Consider the following 25,490-nt stretch of genomic DNA (forward strand, 5'->3'; position numbering starts at 1 on the left):
AAATGAAAGATGCCTACAGGTTTATGAAATTCATGATATAAACTCTTTCAATGATGCTTCATAACAATAGCTTTGTTTGAAAGGGTGTAATGGGGTTCAATGTTTTGGTCAACAAATGAAAAACCACGTTTTTCACTGTCAATTTCAATATAACATGAAGGAAATAATAGTTAATTATGTCTGTTGTTGATTAATGAAATATATCTAGAATACCTACAGTCTCTCCAAAAACGGCATCAAACAAACTCTTGACTTCCCCTTTAAAATGATGTTCAGATTGAATATAGGTATCAGGATTACTTTTTCCATGATTTAATACAGAATGACAAAAAAACTTTCACTTTCTACATAGTTTCATCTTTAAAGCCATAAAGAAGGGGGGGGGGGGGGAAGATTAAACAAATCAATTATGACGTCATAAAGGTTCCAGCATTAAAAAGACAATCAGGAATCATTTAGAAATCCAGCGATGCCGGTTAAATGGAAAGCACCCTTAGAGATTTTGACCTTACGACTTTGTGTATTGAAAAAGGACGATATCCCGTAAACAGTAGATAGATTGAAAAAAAAAAACCAAAACTATGATGTGGTCTATGTTCATTATTTTTTCATTAAATTAACACTTTCCAACAAGGATCCATAACTTGAATCGTAATTATTGTATATTTAATGCATTATTGATCATTAGATAGAACCAGTAATGGCAAATTTTGTTCTAGTTTGTGACTCTGTCTTTTTACTGAAGTAAACTGTATACAATTAGTCGGCTTATATACTGTAAGATTACTGTTACAGTGAACCAACTTTATTTTGCAACAATTTTATTTTGCGATTTACTACCGATAATCTGGTTCATGACGAATTATGTTCATGACTAAGGCTTCACCAGATTTGTGTTGGTGAAATAACCATTCAACAAGGACTGCTCGCAGCTAGAAATATTTACAACATGGCTCTTTTGTGAAAATTTCTTGCTGGTGAAATTTGGTTTGCATTACATGTATGTCCAATATTCTTACCAAATATATGTCATGCGACAGGCTTGATACAGAAGAGTACCATCATGAAAGGTTAAATGAGCTCACACCAAATTATCCTGGACTTTTGCTTTACATATGAGCTGAGTGCAGTACTTTTTTTTCCTTTCACACACAGTTATATAATATATGATGTATATATTTAAATTTGATAAAATACATTGACCAGCTGATGGAAAATTTGAACCAGATTGTGTTCAAGTACATTGTATTTCAGTTGCTGGGCAGAGCTAAAAGTCTATCGGGTACATGCATATATATAAACTATGTACCCCTATAAAAAGTAGAGATTAATATCATCAATGTGAATGTTTTTATCTTAGATAAAAGGGGGATTTCTTTCCCTGACATTTTCGCACTTTTGGGGAAAAGACACCACTAATTTTCAAGCAGTTAGACTGATTGCAGGTGGGAGCCAAATTTGATACTTATCATAATATATACCCAGTATAGTCATTGACTTCTGGACCAACACTTCTGTGCCAGTCACTATAAGCAACAATACACAACACAGAGCTTGATCTGGCTCTCCCGAGTCTGTAGATAGTAGATAGGCAGGAGATTTTCTCTTTTAGCAGGAACTGCATGGCCAATCAACTGCTCCAGGGTTTTGAACAGTAATTGGCCAAGTGGTTGTAAATTCTAACGAGAATGAAAACCACCAATTCTGTCAAATTTTCAGTATTTTATACCCTATTTGTGATACACATGTACAGTATGCCAAGAAAATGACAAAATTTGAATATTTTCATTTCATATATTTTCTCATCATCTAACATAAAAATATTTTGAGTATTCCACATTCAATCTGTAAATTTTGAGCAAGATGACAAGTTTGTATGAGAAAATATTGACACAAGTACATCATTAAATCATTCCATACAAAGAAATGTATTCAAAATAAAAAATAATTATGTGCAGATCGACACACACACTTAAATATTATATGTTTGAAGAACCCATTAAGTTGGCTTTAACATAATGGAGGAAAGTTGTATAATTTTCACCCTCTAGTCTCACTCAAAATACAAATTTTAATCATAGATCATGCTTTGGAATGTATCAGAATGAGAGGCCCATACCCTTTAAGATGCTAACCTGACCATACCCCCAACCGCACCCACCCACTCACCCAAGAAAAAACAGAAGTCCAGTTTCTGAATGCAAAAGTTAAAAAAAAAAAATTAATTTGCGTTGCATCAACCTATAATACATTTCACAACTTCCCTTTGGTTTGTATTGTACATTTTTCACCTAAGAGATAATTTACAAGTCCTCAAGCTTCACGGCAGTCTCAATGGTCTGTGTCACAAATAAACACTATAGAAATAAATAAAACTTATAAATTTTCAAAAATCAGACTACATTTTTAAATAAATAAGTTATCTTTGAATTATATGTACATGCATAAACATGACATGTACTGGCCTTTTGAGACTTGTGCGTTTATATAAAGGCATCATAAGGAAAAACAAAACAAATATCATAGAAAACATACAGAACAAATACTGCAGTGTTCCTTTGGCGTCCAGCATTAAACCTTAGCTACTGACATCCTGAGCATTGTTTCTGATGCGAGAAATCCAACACCTATACACAGTTAAGGTAATCTCTGTTTTTTACTAGTAACTAACTTTCGAACACACAGTGGGTAAAAGACTGAGCAACTGAGCCTTTTCTGTCCTGTAGGATTACTCCCGTAAAAGTTGACATGAAAACACTGATGATCAGATCGCTAGGTAGTAAGTATATCCTTTGTGTAAGTCCTTTGATCCTTATTGTAAGTCCATTGGGATTATTCCCTTAATATTTGACATGCAAGAAGTGGGATCTAAGACTTTGGGACTCCTTGGGATTTCTCCTCTGATAGCTGACAGAAGCAAACAGATGCTAGGACTGCTGAATCTGCACTATCTCCCCACTGTCTGTTGTTACCGTGGCAACCTGAACGCTCGTGGGTTGAGGAAGTGAGACAGCAACCTGGATATTTTGTGTATCTTCCTGAGACAGCTGATTAAAAAAGAAAATGCATGAAAATATGTTTCAGCAAATTCAAAAGCAAATCCTAAGGTTTAATTCTTTCTTTAAGAAAATCAGAAACTCAAAATGGAATGAGAGAAAGGGATAAATTGCTATAAAATTATTATGAGTAAAGAAAACAGGATAAAGCTTCTTACTGGAACACCGACTGGCATCTGTATGACCTGGTCGCCCTGCAGGATCTGGATGTGATGGGCCTGTTGGAGCTGGGAGATCTGCTCCGGAGTGGCATGGAGGATCTGGATCTCTCCAGGTGGGAGTCCATCACCTGCCATTGCTGCCACAGTGTGCTTCAGGTCTTGATCATGCTATAACATGAATGATAAAATCTTACCTGCATTTTTTTTATTCTACTCAGCTCTAAATGGGTATCATAATATTGACTTGAATTATCTTGCCCTGCTTATTATGATATTGATCCATTTAGAGAGTAGTGTGTAATTTTCTCTAGCAGATAAAAGATGGTAGCTGGTCTTTTGCAGGACAAATTAACATTGTTTTACATGTATTAAAATTGGTTCATTATCCACGGACTAAAATTTCAACAAAGTATGTCAATTTGCCATGTCATCGAGAAGAACTGCAATTATTGTAAGAGTTTATATCACTTCGCTTTATAAAAATTGATATCAAATCCTAGAGAGAGGATTCCAAAACCAACAAATAGATATGCAGGTGATGTTCTTACATTAATGTGTAGCTCTGAGTCCTGCATGGAGTCCTCATCACTGAGCGAACTGTCAGCAGGGTTCATCTGGACATAAGTAGGTGTGGCCTTCCCTCGGAACGCTTTAACTGTCAGAGGCATTCCCCGCTGTTTCCTACGAAATGCTGTACGACACTTAGAGTCTATGTTCTGTTTTATTCTATGCCAGTCACTCTCTGTTATGTTAAATCTGTGGATTAAATGGCCTGAAATAACAAAAGTAACTATTATATCACTTAATACAAATCTTTATTCACAAGTACTCCTTTATTGGTAAATTAAATAAAAATGCGCTTTTTATTTCATGTTCCAAAATTTCAATACTGAATAAAAAGGTTTTAATGGCTATTGAACATTGATGATATATAAATGATCTAATGTAAACAACAAATCAAAATTGTACACATGTAAAATCATTTTTATTAGGACTACATCAAGATTTTCAATTTCTTCAGATTTTACTCTTATTTATTATGAAATACATAAGTATTTGTCCAAGAATTGCCCATTTCACAGCAAACAATTTTATAAAAACATAAAAAAGTGCTAAACTTACAAAACTAAAAAAAAATATAAAAGATAAAATAAAGGGAGGTAACTTCTGAAGTCCATTATATTCCTTTCATCTCTGTCTAGTGCAAGCTATTTAAAATCTGACAATAATTGACAATAATACCTGCACATTTTATTTATCAAATCAAAATTCATTCACTATTGATTGAAGATTACAAAACAAACATTACAGCTTTGAAGTTTTCAACTGTTCTAAATACTGAGGATTCCAAATCAGTATTTGTACTTACACCTGATTCCATAGATCATCAATGGATCTAACTGTTTCTTTCCATACTTCCCCATACCAGACAGGTTTGATGTAGCTTGAGTTTCCCGATCAAATAAATAATCTAACATGGTCAACGCCATTTTCTCTGGAGTCCGACAGTTGGAATGAATGTGCAGTAAATCACTGTAAAATATCATTAACCAAAATCATTATATTCTAATACCTATATATTTTTCACTTTTTCTTAAATCATATTAAGTGTAGAAATGATGATAAATACTTCTGGATATGTTAAGTTTAACAGGAATCATAACATGTCCTCACCTAGGAGTTATTGGGACTCTGACTCGCATCTCTGGGTTTGTCTCATCTCCAAGCCAGGTTCCATGAGGAAAATCCTCTAAAAAGTAATTTTAAATTTCAATATTTAAATAAAAATATCTTAATATATTATTTAACCTAAAATACTAGTTTCTTGCTTTACAATACTGGTATTGATAATATCTTAATATTGAAATAGCAAACGTACAGGAAAAAGCCTCTTTCTGATGTATTTGTGTTCGTAATACAATATGTGACAATAAATATCATCTTCACAAACTCTGGTCTGATCCAATCAATGAATCACAGAGAATACATGTCTCCAGTAGTGAGAGATGCTATACTGGTTGTACAAACCTTCTGAGTTGAGGGTGATTAGTGTTACATTAGGTCCAAGTCCCATGTTCTGTATGCTCTCCACTCCTGTACTCATACCATTCATAGGACCTGGAATTTAAAGGACTGACTAGGTAACCGTTCTTTTATAATATTCTACATCAATTTTCAGGTAACTAATGTCAACAATCTTAATTACAACATTAATTTCAGGAAAACTTTCAGTGTTTTTAACCTACTCTGTGGTTCTACTTTTGTTCCTTGAGAAAGTCCAACCAAGACAGCTCTGGATAAAAAAATTATAATAAATTGTTATATTCAGTAGTATATTTTGACTATATCACTCTACATAGACGAAGTCAATAATTAAAATGTTAGCTCATCTGAAAAATATTGACAAATCAATACATTTTCAAGTATTGATTAGTAAGGAATAGTATCCAGAGAATATGTCTACCATTTCAATCATAAATTGCCTCTGATTCCTAGATAATGTTAATAAACCTTCCTGACTCCAAAACAAGGTGACATCATAATTGCAATCAGTGAATGCAAGTAAACAACGGAGGTGACATACTGTGGTTTACTAGCATAACTGATACAAGGAACCAGGTCGGACATCTGAAGCATTATTCCAAAAGGCAACAGAATATCATTAGAGACCATTTGATGCTGAGGATATTTAGTAAATGGTGTCTTGATTCTTGGTTTGTTTTTTTATATACCGGTATAACAAATGTTGACTGTGTTTTTGAGCAACATTGATAAATTAGCCTCCTTGGGATAAATAATTTGCCCTCCACTTTACGTCAGCTAGGCAATAGTTTTAGGACAAAATAAAATCAGGATGGCAGGTAACTTAATTTTCATTGATAAAGAAATCAACTCAATTTTTTAAAGTTTGACTTACAAAATGAAAATTGAATTATTCCCCTTTTCAAAATGGAAGACCAGATGCAGAGGTGCTGCAGAAACATTAGTTGTTTTTGGCTTTAAAGTTTTTTTTTGTTGCATGCTAATATCAAGATGTTAATATTTTTATTTCAAGAGTAAACAGATTGTCATTGAAATATTCCCTCTTTGAATAGTGTATAACAGAGTTTACACACATGAGTTAAGTACCTACCCCTTAGCTTGAGCCTGTACTATGGAGCCCACCGAGGGGTTGGACTGGGTGCTGCTGTGGTCCCCCGGGGAGCTGTCCTTGACATGACTGATCAGTTCCTCTAACTTCTCCTCCAGATACTTGGTGCGACCACTTAGGATCTCTATACTGTTCTCTATCCCATCCAGTCTCATACAGATTGCCTTATTTATTGTGAAGAGGAGGCTCTGCAAGAAGCATGCACAGAGTGCAATTTTTTAAACTTGTATCCTAGATAAAAACACAAGGCTGTAATAAATTAATACTGAAGATTCATGGTACTGGTACATGTATCAAGAAAATCAGTGAAAAATGAAAGTTTAGTAACATAGTTCATGTATAAGAAAAAACATTTTTCTGTCATACCGTATGTTCGGCTTTTTTCGCAATGTCTTTTAAATTGCAAATTATCTAATATACAGAAAATATATTCTGTATAATTTTCTATATGAAACTTTCAAATCACAAAAGAAGACTGACGCAAATTAAAAATGCTACACATTTTCCCCATTTATGCAAATTTTGTGACACGCGAAAAAAACAGGATATATGGTATGTCTGCTGTCATCCACTCATCAAATGTAAAATACTTTTACTTTCATTTACAGAGTTTTTCAATACAAACGCATTTTGCCGGAAAACGAAACTGACTTTACACCACGAAATTTAATCAGGAAAGATCCAATTTGATGAGCTTTCATACAAGAGGTTCCTCGTTGCTGAACGAAAATTAGGGCCGGAGCTATGAACCCTAACATTAACATTACCGCCTATGGAAAATGCATTAGTGGACTATACCCACATGCAATTTAAATTTTAATTTAGGTGTCAAACCTTTATAGACTGGTCTTGTGAGAGTTCCCCATTTCCTGTATCATATCGTACTCTCTTGCTGGGAGGCTCATCTTTAATGTCCTGATCACTTCCTATGATTTAAAAAAAATAATTTAAGAAACTAGACACGATCTCGTTGCGAGCAACGAATGGGTCTTCCGTCCAATTTTTGAATAGATTAGATTAAACTCATCACTTCAAAGATAAAATCGAGATCTAAGTGAAAAATAGTAAAAAAAAAAAAAAAAATGGCGGCAATTGGGGCTTGAACTCGGGTCTCCTGGGCCATGTCCACGACTCTATCGACTGAGCTACTCAGACTCTTGCTTCAAAATTTTGACGCTTAATTTCTCAAGAATGCCTGAATTACCTGAAAGCACCTTGTCGCGAGCAACAAGTGGGTCTTTCGTTTGATTTTGAATTGATAGGGTTCAATTAAACTGTTGACATATGGTACGCTCTACTATCATATTAACTTCCTTTTAAACTAATTTTTCAACCTACACTGCGAAATGCAGATTTCCGGAAAACGTCATTTTTAAACTTCAATATCTCTGCAATGCGTTGTCCGATTTTAAAACGGTTTTTAGTTTTGTATTTAGTACAAAAATTTGAACAAAACGCATATGCTTTAAAATTCCAAAAATCGAAATATGAGAATCACTTCCGGTGACGACCGGAAGTGACGGACGACCTGCTCATAGTTTAAAACATATTCTGATGGAAAAAAAATTGTAGATTATTTGATTTAAATTTTTTTTAAAACACAGTTTTCTAAAAATGCTGTTTGAGCGGACCGGAAGTGACGTACGATCGTAGTTTTACCTGATCGGCCCTAGAAATTCAAAAATCTATCATTCCTGAAACTTTCAATTTTCTATCTTTAATCGTTTTTGCGAAAAAGGGAGGACACGATCACTTTTTACAAAAAGAAAAACGAATATAACGGCCGACCGGAAGTGACGTCATCAACAAAAATGTACATGATAAAAGGCCTTGGTATTTTGTATTATTCGTGAAATTTTCATAAAAATCCATTGTAGCATCTTCGAGATATTTGAGTTTTAAGAAAAATGTTAAGAAAAAAAAGAATAATAATAGTGAAAAATAGAGAAAAAGAAACCTAACAAAAACAATAGGGTCTTCCGTTGGAAACGGAAGACCCTAATTAATGTAACATTCAAAATTTAAGAAATAAAGACAGGAAAATATTACTATTTATTCAAATATATCAGTCAATTTAATTTTTTCATTACAAATTCCTAAACATTATGAAAGAATTCTTATTCAAAACATCTTTTAATAAAGCAAAAACGGTTGGATAAGCCTGCTGGCTGATGCCAACATATGATATGCTGTTAAAATCATTTAGTCCAGTGATGTCTTTTATTTTTTAATTTCAAAATTTCACTGCCTACCAGAGAATGACTCCTGTAGAACTGAATTGTTTGCATCCACTGCAATGGTCAGAACTCCATCTGAGGGCATGACCCCCTCAGGCTGTGAATTCTCTGTGAGCTGGCTAATGGACAGGGGCATGTGCTCCACCACCAGTGATGCAGTAGACACAGATGTCATTCCATCACTGCTGTTGTCCTCAGTGGACATTCTCCTATAATTCAACAAATATTAGCAAAAATTTGGAATTCTTTTCCGAACAGTTTATTGATATTTGTCAACACAATAATCTTTCACTCTGTGTGACAGATATGTAACTGAAAATAAATGTCATTACCAATGAGGAAAAGTAGAATATGTTAATATTTTGATATAAATAGCGATATAGGTACATTTATACAGCAAAACTTTTCTGGTTATTAACAAGCACCCAGTAAATCGGTGTTTACTTAATTTAACAGAATTTACTTTACAAATAATAATTCTATGTTGAACTTCTTATTTTTATGCATGAACATTTTCATCTTAATTTTTTACATATGTAGATATATCACGAACATAAACTGAACTTCAAGTTCCAAAGAAAAAATATTTGTTGTAAATTGGGGTATTTTTTTTACTTTAATACATTCAAGTGTATTTCTGAATTCTCCTCTTTTTTTAAACCCTGACTTATACTGCCTTAAGTTGACTGTTTCAAATCATAAATTGTTTCTTTTATTCCATGATTTTCAAATATTCCAAATGATAACTGCCTGATATTTAGAAATATTAAACACATTTCATTTTTTTAAAAGTATTTTGAAATAATCTTTCATTAACATTTTCCATCCGTTAAATCATCACATCCTAAAAGTGATTAAATATTTAAAGAAATGCCAATTTTGCACAAGACAATCTTCCGAGGAAATTCGAATTAGCATTTCGTATCTATAGCAGACGATGTTGTTTTGACAGTGGTAAGAACTAGTTATTGGAAAAAGCGTCTGGGACGTCCTATTATGACCTTTTATTTATTTCATAAATGTGACCATTTAAACGCGTCATTTCTCATTCATACATGTCACTGAAGAGAAACAGTACCTTCCCACACGTGTTGATTGCGTTTGCCGCTGCAAAACTCGAACTATTTCCCAAATCTCGGCCCCTCTCTCGGAGAACGATAATGGCGTCCACAACGGTAAATTGCGAGAAAGAACGATGTTTGCGCATGTTCTCGTGCGGCTGTTCTGTATCGCCTCATCCCTCCCTCCGCAAAATTGGCCTCGGTGTAAAAATTGAAAAACACGGAGGTTGGAAATCAAGATAAATGTTCAATTATGTTAATTTTTTTGAAAGTACGTGGAAACATGCCGATCTTGACAGTCCTTGATCAGTTTTTTGTTTTTTTGGTTTTTTGGGGGTTTTTTTTGGGGGGGGGGGGGGGATTCGGTTTTTAGGTTTGATTAATTACCTTTAAATGACAATTTCAAAAATGATACTGGCGGGCCAGTAGATAACAAATTTAAAACAATAAAATTAACGAATAACTAATTTTTATATGGCATTTTAAGTAGTTACCTTATCCAGTATTGATGTTTTCATATGTCCAATTTGCTGCAAAAGTTATCTAAAAACTCGGCATAGATAAGATTCATTGTTTTCATTGTATCTTTTTGAAAGAGAAAATAGTGTTTTGCTTTCTAACGCATACTATTTTGGGAAACTACGTGTATGTCTTCCAGTAGCTTTTACTTAGATAAAGATGTATGTTTGTTCGTTTCTGTTTTCCCCCTTTTCTTTCTTTTTTATTAAAATTAAGATTGTCCACTCCACTTACTTTTTCTGCATGTTTGATCACCCTAGCCATAGAGTTGAATATTTTAATTGTGTAAATGATACTCATAATTATGTCTTTCTATGGATTAAGAATAAACTAACTAATTGAGTTTCCTATTCAGTGGGTCGGTGAAGAGCAAATGCCTTGGGGTAGGATACAAGTACATGTAGCTAGGTGAAATATTAACACTCTTTAATGCTGAAATTGCATTTTCATATTGAGCAAACATAACTATATAATCTTATTTATTTACGAATGATAATTTATTGATATATGTTTGTATAAGATACATGTATTATCAAAACTTTCAGGTTTCAATTTTTTATTGTTGAGATAAAAGAAATCAGTGTCAGCCAAAAACTAAATTCACACAATTTTCATCAAGACCATGCCCCTTCCTTCGTTTCTGTGAATTTTTCCGAGTGAAAAACGATAATATGTCAATGAAGATATCTTAGAAAAAAATTTTCCCATCAATTTCAATTGCACTTCTCTCACAGGTATGTGTACGTATTTTTTTTATATTAAAAATCGTCAATATAGGCCCTATGTATGCGGCATATTTATCTTGGGACAGACTATATAGTACTATGTTAACAATGTATCATCTTTTTTAATAAATAAGATATTTGCATTGCTAGATTAGTTTTTTAGCCTTGGATCTCGTCTTCTACAGCATTTTTAATATCTTATATAGTATATCAACCTCAGCATGCTCAGGGCCTCTGAAAAATGTCGTTAATATCCGTCTTCAAAAGTTTTGTGCTGCATGATTCGAATACAGGGAGTTCTTTAGAACAGCAAGCGGAAGTTGACAATCGTACGCACCACACATGTGTTGACATGGTTGACACACCACGATATGTTGTCATTTGAGACGCGTAAATAAAACAAATTATCAGTGGGCATCTGCACTTCTTTTCACAACACCAGAGAGACGAGTTACAAACGAGACGACATATTCGACATGGTTTTCATTTATAACCATTTGTTATTTGTGCTTTCGATTTTGTTACTTACCACCAAAAGATCGTCTGCAGAAGGAGCCGACCAGTCGGGTACAAGAACCTTGTCTCTGGAGAAAAGTATTGTGTGGGGACCCGGACTGAAGTCTAGGTTTTCTCTGCCGGTCAGATATTTTTTCATCCAGACTGTAGACCAATTTGGAGAAAAGTATGTACTTTTTTTCTCCTTTCATTCAATATTAAAGCATACCCCCCCCCCCCCGCCCCTTAATGCAGATCAATCGGTCGTTAAATTCAAAGAGTTCTATTTTTGTGCAAAAAAAAATGTTCTTTAAATACAAAATAGCCCTGCTTTAGACTATATACTGTAATTTGAGTAGGGTGTTTAGAAATGTTGCACAACCAAATTTAAACCCTGTAATTTGGCTAAAGAATGTGTTCCAATATTTTGCCTGTAGATGTTTTAATTTAAAAAAAAAAAAGAGGAATTTCTTGACAAATTTTTGTGCCTATTTTCCATACTGTGTCTCTTTCGTTGGTTATTAGATTTTCTCAAGAAATGCAAATCAGGCTCTGTCAAATGTCACGGACAGTTGTTAATTTATAATTCCAGGCCAGGAGTCGGACATTTAAAATAAATGTGTTAATATTCTAAGCACTGCTTCTCATTCATAAATCATTTATGAAATTCATGTAACATATAATACGAAACTGACAGAGTAGTTGTAGCCAGAAAAACCATTTCAGCAAATATGTCACCAGAAATTCCATGACAGGTTCTCAAGCTCTGGATAAAATACTAATGCAACTTCTAATCTTATAGAAATTTAATATTTTATCTTGTAGGCAAGAGTTACTATTAAATTTTACTGACTCAACACTAGTGGAATCATGCCACATTATAATATCTCTCTCTCTCTCTCTCTCTCTCTCTCTCTCTCTCTCTCTCTCTCTCTCTCTCTCTCTCTCTCTCTCTCTCTCTCTCTCTCTCTCCTTAGATATGATTGTTGATCAGTAAATAAATACATGATAAGTGGCAGTTTTATAATTGTTCAGTAGTTACTAGCAACTGTTTAAATGAATATTGTCAAGATAGTTTCTGAATCAAACTGAATTTCAATAATGTGTGATATAGATTTTATGGCACATAACAGGCAGATATCAATGAAGAAACACCTTTTAGTTTCAAACATTGATTCATTTAGTCATCCCTTTCTTTGCTCTATTACATAATCTTTACCTGCAGTTACCTGCAGGTTACTATTAGTTACTGCAAATCAATATTTGCAGTCTGATTTTTTACTAGATTGACATGCATGCATACACAAGTATTTATGGGGTTGTTGTTTTTTTTACAAATGTATGGAATGATATCTGTTAAAGTACAGAATAACATTATATTAAAATTTTATTGCGTTTTAAGTTACATTTTATCCAACATTCTAAATAATTAGATATTGATTTTTGTCAAATTTCTGCTTGCCAATATTCATTTCAATTTAATGTGAGCTTGTACAGATGTATACATAACATATTTATGTATTTTAGTTCATTGATCCATGTTATGAAGTAACATATTGTCAGTATTATTGGTACACATCTGTGGGTTTTGAATGTCTCAGTCTGACAGGATATCTGATTCACCATATGATGATATCTTAGTTTTTCCCTGAAAGGTTCAATTTTTGTTATATATGTCTTGAATATACCGGTACTTTCTTGTACATCCATTCAATCAATCAATGTTTATTTAACACATTTCCCAAATGGGTTGTTTATTCTGCCTGCCTTCATGTAATGACCAAAATGAATTATAATTGAAGTTTAAGGTTTTTCAAGTTTTTCTTCCATCAAGCCATCGTCAATGTCAGTGTAAGGATCCTGTCATAATAAGATGTTTCTTTAGTCATCAGCCCTTCAATACTGAAACCAGCTTTTATTTGTGTACAAAAAAAATTACGTAAGTTTTGCAAAAACATCTTAACCATAAATATTATCTTGCAGCTATTAACAAGTCCTACAATAGATCTCGTTAGTCGTGTCTATCAAATTTTCTGCACTGGGTCCGTCTCAGAAAATAGTTGTGGCAAACCAGTTTATATCTTTAAAAAATTGCAAAATAAAGTCACCATAAATAAAAGTTGGTAACATATATCTTCTGTGATGCAGACTTTGAGTTCGTATCCTAAATACAATGGGATTTAGCTCAGGTAATGAAAACTTGATTTGAGAGAAATCTAATTGCAGAGAACTTAGGCACATAAGAGATATCAAAAGACATCTTTAAAAGATACTTAGTATATATTTTCTCCCTGTCTATATATTGTGGGTATTTAAAATGATTTATGTGTGTTTATTAATTTCTATCAAGAAATCTAACAGGGCGGATTCCATTTATTTAAAGGCCTTGTCTCCTTCCATTCAGTGATGACAATGCTGGAATGGGTGGGGTTACATTTGGCAGATAAAGAGGGTTATTGAACCAAAAATAAAACCCAAAATCTGTAAACAAGAACTTAGCAGGGCTAGGCACAGTCAATCCTACATGTACATAATCTGGTTATGATATATGTATTTCATTTTCATGCATACTGACTCTTTAGCTTTTGGTGGTAGTGGGGGGGGGGTGTTCTCATTTGTTGAAATTAGAACTTGAATGGTTAAGTGAAAAAGTTGTTAACTTGATTTGAAAGAACGAGTTGAATGGTTGAAAGACTGACCGTGAAATGAATGTAAATTTGAATGAACCTAACCCACCATATTATCTTAAATAATTAGAGATATTTTATTGTTAGGGGAATTTATCTATGACCTGAAAGGACACCCTGGAATGACCAATATAATCAAAAGGAGAAAGGGGATCAGGATTGATAACATTTAAATCTTGATAAGTTGACCAAGAATTCACAAGACGGAATTAGCTATTAAGTAATGAGAAAGGGGACAAGATATTTAAGTGTCCAAATCCTAAGGCAACAGGAAGCAAACTTATTTCTATATAAATGATGATGTAGACCTTAACAAGGAGAGAGCACCTTGCACCTTGTTACCTTCAGAGGGCGCCAGCAAAATTAATTAAAAACAATTAATGAATGGCCAAATGGTTGCGTATTACAAATTATTACAAGCAACTAACAATGTACTACATCTTTGATGTGAAGCAAGATTTAATCATTTAAGCAATCCTATTTTTTTGCTGATCATCAGCCTATGTAATGTATTTATGAAGAGGTTTCTGTTTTACGTTGCGCTTGTTATGTCAATTGCCCTGAAGAGGAGAGAAACGAAAGTGTATTAATCAAAGTAAATATAATGTTCTAAGGTGTGTAATCACGAGTAAATGTCATGTAGTTAAGGTGTTATAAACTATAAATAGATAAAGAATGAGATGCTCTTGGTAGGGTGCAAGAAAAAAATTAATGCGTTAAATGTATTGGTTTTTGATTTAATTTTTTGTGCATGCCACTTCTGGAGGCTGCACTTATGACTTCAAATGCATGTCAAGATCTAAAAGTGCAGTGTATATATTAAGTTCCTTTTTATGTCAATGATTATGCTAAACAGAATAATTTTTATGTAAAAGGTGAGCTTTTAAGTTTCACTTCTGATCTTTTAGAACATATTTAGGGAAAAATATCCCTGTTAATGAACTTAAAACATTACATCAACTTCCTTGGCATTAAACCTTTAAAAAAGTTTTTTTTAGCGTGTTTAATGCTAGATAATCATGCCCATCCCCATGCATGTACAACATTTCATTTATTAAATATGACAAAAAAGTTGACAGCATTCTTAAAAGAATGAACTTGGGTCAGTGATAAAACATAGCAGTAAATCGCCTCTGATGGCTAACACGACAGACTCATTTGTCCATCTCAAATGTCGGCTGCCTGGAGGGAAAGTGTGAACTCTGTCCCCAGGGGCTGATGATTTTGTCTGAGTGACCACAGTGATTCTTGTGACTCTGGAGCTTCCTTTTTATGTAAGATATTGGGGGGGGGGGGGAGGGGAGGGGGGGATGGGTGATAAAGTTTGTATAAATTCTATTTGACTGGAATCTACTCCTTATTATACAGAAGTCAATGTGTGGGACATAATTTATGCATGAACTGAGACATTGACAGTCAAATGACAGCTCGGACAATAATATGATAATTTACCGCAACAAATGGCATACATAAAATATGAAAGCAAGTGATGTATTACATCTAAATAGAATATTTATTTTGATACAAAAAAGGATTCACTGGTAATGATACAATAAATATATTTTATAGATGGAATAACATTTTGGATTCAACTTATTTTCAACACAAAAAAGTACATGTATTCACATTATGAAAAGTTATGAGAATTTATTTTTTAGATTTTCATAAATATGTTCTTTCTATTTCTCTTTTTTTTCCATTTAAATATCAGTTTATTTCTCAATCCTTTTTAAATAGTATATATCTGTGTAATCCTTTTATACATAGTTTGGAATTTGTTTTGCTTTTTTTTAACAGCCACATTTTACATGTACCATCACAGCTTTGTCTCAGTTGTTGATTTTGAAATTCTTTTGTCTTCTATTTTCTTAGAGGATGATTGTTTTGAAAAAATGTAAATTAATCACTTTTGTCATTTTGCGGTTCCCATAACACAACAAACATATTCAAAAACTATTACAATTTTTGTGCCAATGTTCAGATGTTTTTTAAATTTTGTGGTTAAGGTTTCTGTATTTACATGTTATATGAATATGTTTGCATTTATTCTTATGCTCGCATATATTCTTAAAATAGGTAAATATTTGATAAATTGATGTATGCTAATTTGAGTTTTTTTATTAATTAATACAGGTCATTAATTTTTTTAAGTTGGAACATCAAAGAAAAATTCTTATCCTGTTTTTATGATCTTGGTGACCTGCATATTAACTTTTTTTTTAAACACTTTTTTTTAATTTAATTTGAATTTATTCTTTTTGGAACATAGAAATCATAAAAATGCAGCTATGTAGAAAATGCCTATAATAAGAAAACGTAAATTTTTTAAACATTGGTTTGCTTAATTTATCTATTCATAGATTATGCCCTTTACTTCATTAATATTCTGTCCACGAATTTCTTTCATTGATGTTTGTAATTTTGAATGCAACTATTTAGATAATGCTCTAGCAAATGCACAGTGATTTTTAACATTGTTTTGTTTGATGTACCATTGTATGCTTCAACCTCATTATAATTCCGTCACCAATTTTCACCTAGTGATATTTCTGTAATTTTCTTGCAGCTTTACAGAGTCAATCGGAGAAAAGGCATTTGAGGTCAAGATTAGCCAGGAAGATGGCGGGCGGGCCCGTATATATGCCCAGGTGCTGGACCTTCAAGACGGCAGCTACACCGTACGATTCCGCCCCTTCGAGAGTTACAGCACTCTCAGAATAAACCTCCTACATGAAGGAAACCATGTGGGCAAGTCCCCGTACTACCTAAAAGGTAATTGCGCTCATGCAGAAAAAACAGGGTGGTCCGGGGCCTTGTCATAATCTGGGCCGTTAATCAACCCCCCGGGAAAGCTGACCTATAAATCAGCCACACTGATACACCTATATACACCTATAGGCTGGGCATGAACTTGCTTTATGTGATGTCTGAGCTGGTAAATGGAATCTGTGACATCCTCCTGACCTGATAGTTTAATATAGACATTTCTCCATATCATCAGCTGTTATACATTTATTAACTTATCTCAGTGCATGCATAATGTGATTTAAGGATGAATTAGATAAGGAAAAAAAAAGACAGGTGACTATGCTCTTTGATAGCTGATTTAATAGCGCACAGCAAGAACCTATGAATATCAAGTACACACATACTATGCTTTGATTTCTTAATCAGAGGGTACATGTATCTAAACTAGAAATGAGAGACAACTCTTGATTTTTTCGTTTAGGAATGGTGTACCATGAGAACTGTTATTGCCCCATGACTAACATTGAGAAGTGGTACGTCGCACATGATTGTCCCAACACGTACGAACAAATAGACAAAGATCTGTCCATTTTTAAAAGAGTCAACCTTAAAAAAGTGGCAGACGAGGCGGTCAGTCGGTTCAACAAGAAGGGCATGCATAGTCTCACCCACTACAGGATCATCAACAACAAGGTACACAGGTGCTACAGGTGTCACAGCTGTTCCACATGCTGTCAGTGTAAACAGATAGAAGACTGGGGAAGGGACGGTACCACCATCTCCCTCAGTTCTTGTACCCCTCATCATTGCACGGTGCTATGAGCACTGACTGTGGCTACATTAACCAAAATAAACAGAAAACATTTAATACATGGAGATTCATGAGGTAATGGGTTTGCCTTGATGTTGTTAACATTCAATACCTGTGTACAGGTTTTGTCAGCAGCACAATGTATTTTTAGAGGTGGAGCCCATTGTACCATTGTGTCACACTGTCTTGTCTTCATTATCAGCACATGTGATTGTTGAATGTTCACCTAAAAAATCTTCTTTCCGCTTAATAAAAGATATGGAATTCTTGTTATGTTAGGTTCTAGCTAATCATGTACATTATCAACACATTATTTGTTCACAGTATTTTTATTGATCAGTTCCTGATTTCGCATAAAACGGGGGAAAAATCACCCAAAAAATTCTCTTTCAAAAACAATTTAAAGATAATTGATTACACTGAAAAAACACACAAAATTACACAGTCATAACTTAGTAGGAAACATCGAAACAAACACTGATCAACATTATAAGTTATAAAATGGCATGACTAAGTAATATCATATAAATTATTAGTGCAGAGCCAAAAATCACCACTGTCTAAAGGACGGACTTTCGGTGGGTATTTAATGGCATGACTCAGTTACAATCAACAATTTTTTTTCAAAATGCATCGCAACTACTTAAACTGCTTTTATACATGTACATAGCAATGAGACATCATCAATGCACACTCTTTATAGCTGGATTGGACAAGCCTTACTTGTCTTATTTAAAACATTTATCAACTCTTTTGCATAATTGCAGTATAGACATGCATGTTGTTTTTGTTTTTTTTTAATTAATTTTTGATTGACTTCAGGTTTATAGGAAGACCTATGGAGAACACGTAGGATTCAAAATGTTCAGTGACGCCATCATCCTGTCACTCACTCGCAAGGTATGAGCTGATTTAAGATGATCATATTAATGAATGATGTTCCTTGAGGTTAAAATATTCTCAGGTGATTAGCACAGTGGCATAAACATGCATTCAAAGTGGGTGGCATTCATGTCATGTTGTTGTTGAAGGCAAAAAGATACCTGTATGAATTTTATACTGAGTCTTAAAGTATTTTGCACAAATCTGAGCTGCATCACAGTAAAGGGACTGTCTACAGGAGTGGCGGTTCATTACTTTGGCGTTTTGTAGGTAGTCCTACCTGATGTGGAGTTCTTTGTTAACCTTGGTGACTGGCCCCTAGAGAAGAAGTCCCTGGCCGAGGACCCCATCCCAGTCTTCTCATGGTGCGGGTCAGATGACACCAAGGACATTGTCATGCCGACCTATGACCTCACAGAGGCCACCATTCAAATGATGCATAGGTACATGTACTTGTATTGCAATCATGTATTAAAAAAAAATACTTGCATGATCATCACTGATGATTAGTAAAAATATGTTATTTTCAAATTAAGTTCAAGATCTATTATTGAAAGGAAACTACAGATTTCTGAAATTTTGAGAAATGATTTTCTATAATGTTGAATAACAACAGTAGCTTGGTAGAATAAGGTTTTCTAGAACATATTTTAGTAAATGCCTTGTAAAATGTATTTTAACTTTTATTTTCAACTAGAAAAGAAGGAAATCATTTTCAAACTTTTGCGGGTTTTTTTTTCAAGTATAACAAATGCATTTTAAAAGTATCTAGAATGCATGATCTATACATTTTGTTATTTTTTTTACCTAATCCTTCTTTTTACTACAATTTTTGTAGGGTCACCTTAGATACTCTATCTGTCCAAGCAACAAAAGTGGCATGGGAAAACAAAACTGAGAAAGCTTTCTGGAGGGGGCGAGATAGCCGGCAAGAACGTCTCGATCTTGTTGTGATGTCTCGGAAAGAACCTGAGCTGATAGATGCTGCCCTCACACACATGTTCTTCTTCAAGAAAGAGCCAGAAAAATATGGGGAGCTGGTCAAATCCACACCCTTTTTTGATTTCTTCAATGTAAGTCTGTCTACTCATAATTTCCAGAATGAGTAACCCATCAGTTTGACAATTGCCCTATATGCTTTAACAGTTTAGAAATGATTTACTATATATTTGTGTACAAGTATTTGTGAATTTGAAATATGTAAAACATGAGAAATAGATAAGAAGAGAGTATAATTACAAGAAATGATAATTTAAGGCAAGATTTTGTGCAATGTGTAGAAAGAGCGTGAAAAATTATGAATGAGACTAATTTGAATTTATAAATGAGACTAATTGGAATTTCTATTTTCAGTACAAGTATCAGATAAATCTTGATGGCACAGTTGCTGCGTACAGATTTCCCTATTTAATGGGAGGTAACTCTGTTGTTCTTAAACAAGACTCGCCATATTATGAACACTTTTACAAGAGTTTAGAGCCTGGCAAACATTACATTCCATTCAAAAGAGACCTTAGTGATTTGAGAGAGAAAATTCTATGGGCCAAGAACCACGATGAAGAGGTAATTAAATTTATTGCATCAAGTTGAACTTTGAAAATTCACAAATCTGTTCATCAATATTCTTGTGTTACAGCTGTTCTACTGGTTCAAATCATATGTTACTGTAGAGCTCAAAATGATAAATTGATCTGTTGCAGGTGAAGAAGATTTCTAGAAATGCTCAAAATTTTGTTAGGGAAAACCTACTTCCAAAGGATGTTTACTGTTACCATGCAAAGTTATTTGATGTAAGTATATTTCAATGGTACAACAAATAAAAAGCAATTTAGAACTTTTATATGAATTTATTTTATCTTTGGAAAGTTCACAAATTGATAAAGAATCATTTTCAAATTCTGTATATGCTGACTTTGAAATCTTGACATATTTTGTTGATATTTCTGAGTTTAAATATTACAAATATAGAAAACTTGAAACACATCCAACATCTCTCTCTCTCTCTCTCTCTCTCTCTCTCTCTCTCTCTCTCTCTCTCTCTCTCTCTCTCTCTCTGTCTCTCTCTCTCTATGTGATTGAGCATTCACTTTGTTTAAAATGTGTGAATAATACAATGTTTCCTTCATTGTTAAAACTTTTAAGTGCCTTTAGTAGGAGTTTGAGTGTTTTATATGATACATTTTTTCCATTTTTTAAAATTGTAAATTTTGAGTACTGAATTCATGCATGATAAATTTAGATCAATTAATTGTTCCACTTTATTAAAGAGGTTTTCTGGTCTTTTGGTGTCCAAACCGGACAAGCCCAATGGATCCTGGGAATTGGTAGAACAGCCAAATGATCAAGACTCCAAATGTGATTGTAAACGACTAAAGAAAACAAAGGTTGGTATAGATTAAGTCTTTTTTAAGTTTTGTCTTTTGTTGTGTTTCTTAACATTTCTCAAGCAACATATCATTTATAAATAAGGGTATTTCGTTTATAATTAAGATAATTATTTTTTGACTTAATATGTAAATTTTCAAATGCCCCTTTCATATGTTTGATCATAAATAAACAAGTTCAGTCTGAATTCAGTGATGTTCTATAAAAACCATGGTGTAAAAAACACCACTCATGTAGCATATTTTGAAAAATTTATGACAGAAATAAAGAACAAAAAATTTCTGCAGCAATAACAGTTGAGGGAAAAGCTGTGGTAGTAAGAGTTATCATTCTTGACACAGAGTCATAAACTCTACTTGAGAAACTGCAGACCCCACAATAAAACATTTTCTATCTTGTTAAGGACACCTGTTTACATTAAGTAAGAAGATGCGGGAATTTATAATCTGTTTATATCTAGGTATGGGGTTATCTTGTAAAAGATGACTGCTATATGGGTTTGCAGGACATTTATTTGCCTAATTATTACACGATGACAGCGAAGCAAGAGACAACAAGGGACCGGTCTGTTCCCTCTATCTATGAGTACTTTTTTCCGAAGTCTCTGTCTCCCCCTTACACACAGAGCCCACTGTATCGAACTCTGGCAAAAATAAAATGTTTATCAATGAAATGTAGATTCGACATGCAGCTTATTTTTGAAAATCTGGGTTATCACAATGACAGAATCAAAGCCTGATGTTGTTGGGGCCGCTATCTTGGGCTGGATTACTATCACCATCTAAAATAAACTCATCAACTGTAAAAGTGTGCAGCTCCAGGCATGATTCATTCATTCATTTATCAAATTCAAAGCATTATTAACCTGACCTGTAGAAAAGAAAGAGAGAAAACGAAAAATCTCTCAAGATTTCATGTAAGGTTTTATAAAAAGAACACTTTGTGGGACTTGGTGTGGATAAAGAACTTGATCATGCTTATAAGAATGGAGTTGAGGAACTAGGAATAATGCAAAGATTATTTTATAGAATACATTGATTTTGTTGATTTTAAGTTTACATGTTTCTATTTCAGAAGCACGATGAACTATGATACAGTATGGGACCAGTCAACATGTGGCAGCAGAGCAAATGTTTTTTGGGAGGATTCAGTATAATCTTTTGACCACTCTCATTTAAATTTTAGCATCAGGCTGGCCTGATAACAAATTATATCATCCAGTCTGGCATGTTTTATCATTTAAATTTTTCATAGGCATGATCCAATTTTGATGATATTGGGGCATTTAGTTTTCTTAGGATACTAGTATCATGGGTTTTTCATTCTATAAGAGTATTGTGATTAATGTTCAAATTGATATGATTTGCAAGGAATGAAAGATAGTAGGATTTTGTTGTATGTACCTGTGTAGAGTATAACCCTTGTTATTACCATCAGCTGACAATACCTATGTTTTGTTAGACTGTTAAAGGCATATAGATCTCAGTATTATGGTACCTATAGTCAATGCATGCCTAGCTGAAACCTGCAGTCATTAATATACATCTATACTCTATGCTTTTCTTACATTTAAGGAAATCCTGCAATGTGTATTAATATGATATACATGTACAAGTATTTCTTGGGGGTTTTTTTTTTGGCAATTTGTGGAATAAGTTTATGCTTTGACACAAATCTGTTTTGAATCATTAGTCATTATTTTGTATCCACTCATTAGGTCTTACTTTTTTGTACAAGTGCCATACCGGTATATACCTAACAGCAAAGTTATGCACAACTACATTGTATTGCCATATACTAGTACACGATATTGTATTCATGTATCTGATTTATTTAGGAAATGAACTCAATGTCTACCCAAGTTATATGAGTATAACCTGGGCTGGGGCAGTTTACGCTTTATAATCCGCGAAGCAATTTACGCTTTTTTATTATCCGCAAAGCGGATTATAAAAAAGCGTAAATTGCTCCAACCAGGGTTATACGAATATAACTTGGGTAGATATTGAGTTCATTCCTTTTAATTTAATTTACTGTACAAATTAAGTGCGTTTTACTTTTAAAAATATGATATTAATCTGTTCAAAATTCAAACGTAACGTCAAGCGGATTAGTACGTTTTTTACGTTGGTGCATTGTGACCTGCAAACCAAGTTGTACAAATTTAACTAAATTTTTCCATCCAATCAAATGCCGCGTTACAACCAGAATTAAATTATTTTCTGTTCAAGATCTATTTTCAGGGATGTATTTATAATGATATGCTGGTACAGTACTAATTTATTTATTGAGCAGGTGTGACCTTAATAAGAAAATTTTAATACATATACATGTAATTAGGTCTTCATGTTTTATAATATTTAGCTCACCTGAGCCAAAGACTCATTAACTGTTTTTCTAAGATTTCAGCCAAGTATGGCATATTAAAGCATCCTTGGGTATAGGGCTATCAAAAGTTTTAAATGAAGGACCAAGCCCTATAATACATGTAGGGACAATAATACAAAAATAAGGGAAATGTGATGGAATGTTTTTTTTTCTCCAAAAAATGTTTTTCTCTTGAATTGATATGATAAAAATTTTGAATGACATTCCTTACATCTAGTAGGTCCAAATGTACCATACTCAAACCATGATGTGTTGGGGTCAAGAAGGGTCAAATATATGTATTTAAATGTATTTAGAAAAAAATATTTTGAGTAATGTGATGCAATGATTTATGGAATTAATTTTCAAGCAAAATCGATGTAAAAGGTTTTTTTTTCTTATTCAACTCTTGACGGTAATGGTATAGAAAAGGACACGGATGGAGGATCAATTTTATTTGCTTGGAAATATGCTGACAAGTGTCAACTCTATTCGAAAAATAGGGAAAACAGTAATTAGTGCAGTTGGTGGCAAGTTAGTTTTTAGAAAAGTTCAAGTTTATTCAAGCAGAACTCAAGGGGTTAAATAAATTGAAGCAATTTAAATAATAACATGTAGAGGAAAATATTTTTGAATTTATATTGAGGCAAGTTAGTATATAATAAATCTTGCTTGTTCATCTTAAGATAAACTATCATAATGTTTGTGTGAGATTTATTTGAACCTAGACATATTTCTGTTCTCTGCTAATACTCAAGCTTCTGAGCTTATACTAACATAAAGATATTAGATGTTTACATTAGATAATAGAGGTTTTGAAAGGTTTTTAGGAGACTGAACAATGTTGTTTGATAGATCTGATCCCAGTGCTATTTCTCTTGTATTACCAATAATGTGTGTAGTTTTTCACTTTGTCAGTGTATAGTTGTTATAGCAAAGCATCCAAGTTTTGATTTACCAAACTAGTCTACCTCCTGTATAGAAGCACATAGAACAAATAATTATTTATTTCTGTTGGTAGTTATGTCATTAACTTTAGGGCGCAATATGATACACCATGCAATCTTAACTGCTTTTGTGTTTATTGTAAATTTGCAATAATTAGTTTCATCCTTGACGATTTACCTGTGTAAACTTGTATTTCTATTACATATGACATTTTTTAACAGTATAAGGGACTAATGGTTTGTTGCTTTTAAACTAAAATTGTGTAAGAAATTTGATGAATTTATTTGAAGAATGTATGGTTTATCTACTTCATATTGTTATAAGAGTTGTCTGAATTTAAGACAAGCTTAAATCTACTCAAAAAAAGTTTTAAATATTGTGATGAAAAGAAGTGGGAATGGTTTGTGATCATGCCAGATATTTGTTTTTATATTACTATACTTTTGGGTTATAAATTATATTGACTACATATCAATGGATTTTGCATACATTCTCAATGCCATATTTGACAAAGGTGCTGCAATAATTCATTGCAAAATTTCATTTATGTTGTATATTAATTTATTCTGTGAAAATAACTGATGATATTAATAATAAAAAAGATCTGACATTGATTCTGTGAGAGGTTAATTTTTCATGACTTGTAATTGGGGTTTTTTATACTTTTTCAAGATTGTTTTTCATGATTTGTGATCTTTATCAATTTTCGTGATTTCGGTATCATTTTATTGCGATGGGCGGAAAGGTGTCTATTTAAAACGGAATAGAATAGCAGCTTTTTGGATAATACGTTATATTTTTTATTCACTCCAATCTGTCACTGTTGCGCAGATGTCTATCAAATCTAGAGTTATCGCCCTTGACGCATTACCTGCCTATCTCGCTCCTGGATGACAGTCGACGTCACTCAAATATTTCATGTAAAGTCAATTTTTGATTTTAATCTCATAGCTCTGTAATCATGGAACATATCGGGAGCAAAAATGTTTAGCAATCAGCGCCGACGATACGAGGTAATTGAGAGCGATAAGGGGATTTCTGAAGCCCCCAATGTCTTATCTGTCTACGAACAGCGATTCCCAATATTCACACTGTTCCTTACATTTATTACAAGTTAAATCGCTTGTAACTGAGAAAACGTTCCTTGATTTGTTACATAAATCAAAAAGCTACCAAAATAAACGAGTCCTGTATACACTGTGATAGCGATAAATTGGAAGGGGGGAAGCGACCCTTAGAAATATGTTTATATTTAGA

At 33.3% G+C, this 25,490-nt stretch overlaps 2 protein-coding genes across 2 annotated transcripts; one reads left to right on the forward strand and one right to left on the reverse strand.

Annotated features, from left to right (window-relative positions):
- Positions 1-1,726: 1,726 nt before the first annotated feature.
- On the reverse strand, positions 1,727-9,871 carry LOC105322850 (protein BANP). The gene is made up of 11 exons (XM_011421749.4): positions 9,684-9,871; positions 8,621-8,814; positions 7,203-7,294; positions 6,351-6,556; positions 5,464-5,510; positions 5,246-5,335; positions 4,892-4,967; positions 4,587-4,750; positions 3,766-3,989; positions 3,215-3,385; positions 1,727-3,047 (listed from the first exon to the last, which is right to left on the reverse strand). The coding sequence occupies exons 2-11, from the start codon at positions 8,808-8,810 to the stop codon at positions 2,928-2,930; spliced, it is 1,380 nt and encodes a 459-aa protein (XP_011420051.3). The 5' UTR covers positions 8,811-8,814; positions 9,684-9,871; the 3' UTR covers positions 1,727-2,927.
- Positions 9,872-11,213: 1,342 nt separating this feature from the next.
- On the forward strand, positions 11,214-24,847 carry LOC105322852 (protein O-glucosyltransferase 2). Its single transcript, XM_011421750.4, has 10 exons — positions 11,214-11,592; positions 16,659-16,864; positions 17,322-17,533; positions 18,474-18,551; positions 18,804-18,976; positions 19,372-19,606; positions 19,887-20,096; positions 20,234-20,323; positions 20,801-20,917; positions 21,993-24,847. Exons 1-10 carry the CDS (start codon positions 11,387-11,389, stop codon positions 22,008-22,010), a joined length of 1,545 nt encoding a protein of 514 aa, XP_011420052.3. The 5' UTR covers positions 11,214-11,386; the 3' UTR covers positions 22,011-24,847.
- Positions 24,848-25,490: the final 643 nt, after the last annotated feature.

This window comes from Magallana gigas, chromosome 3 (genome assembly GCF_963853765.1).
Source record: "Magallana gigas chromosome 3, xbMagGiga1.1, whole genome shotgun sequence".
Taxonomy (NCBI): domain Eukaryota; kingdom Metazoa; phylum Mollusca; class Bivalvia; order Ostreida; family Ostreidae; genus Magallana; species Magallana gigas.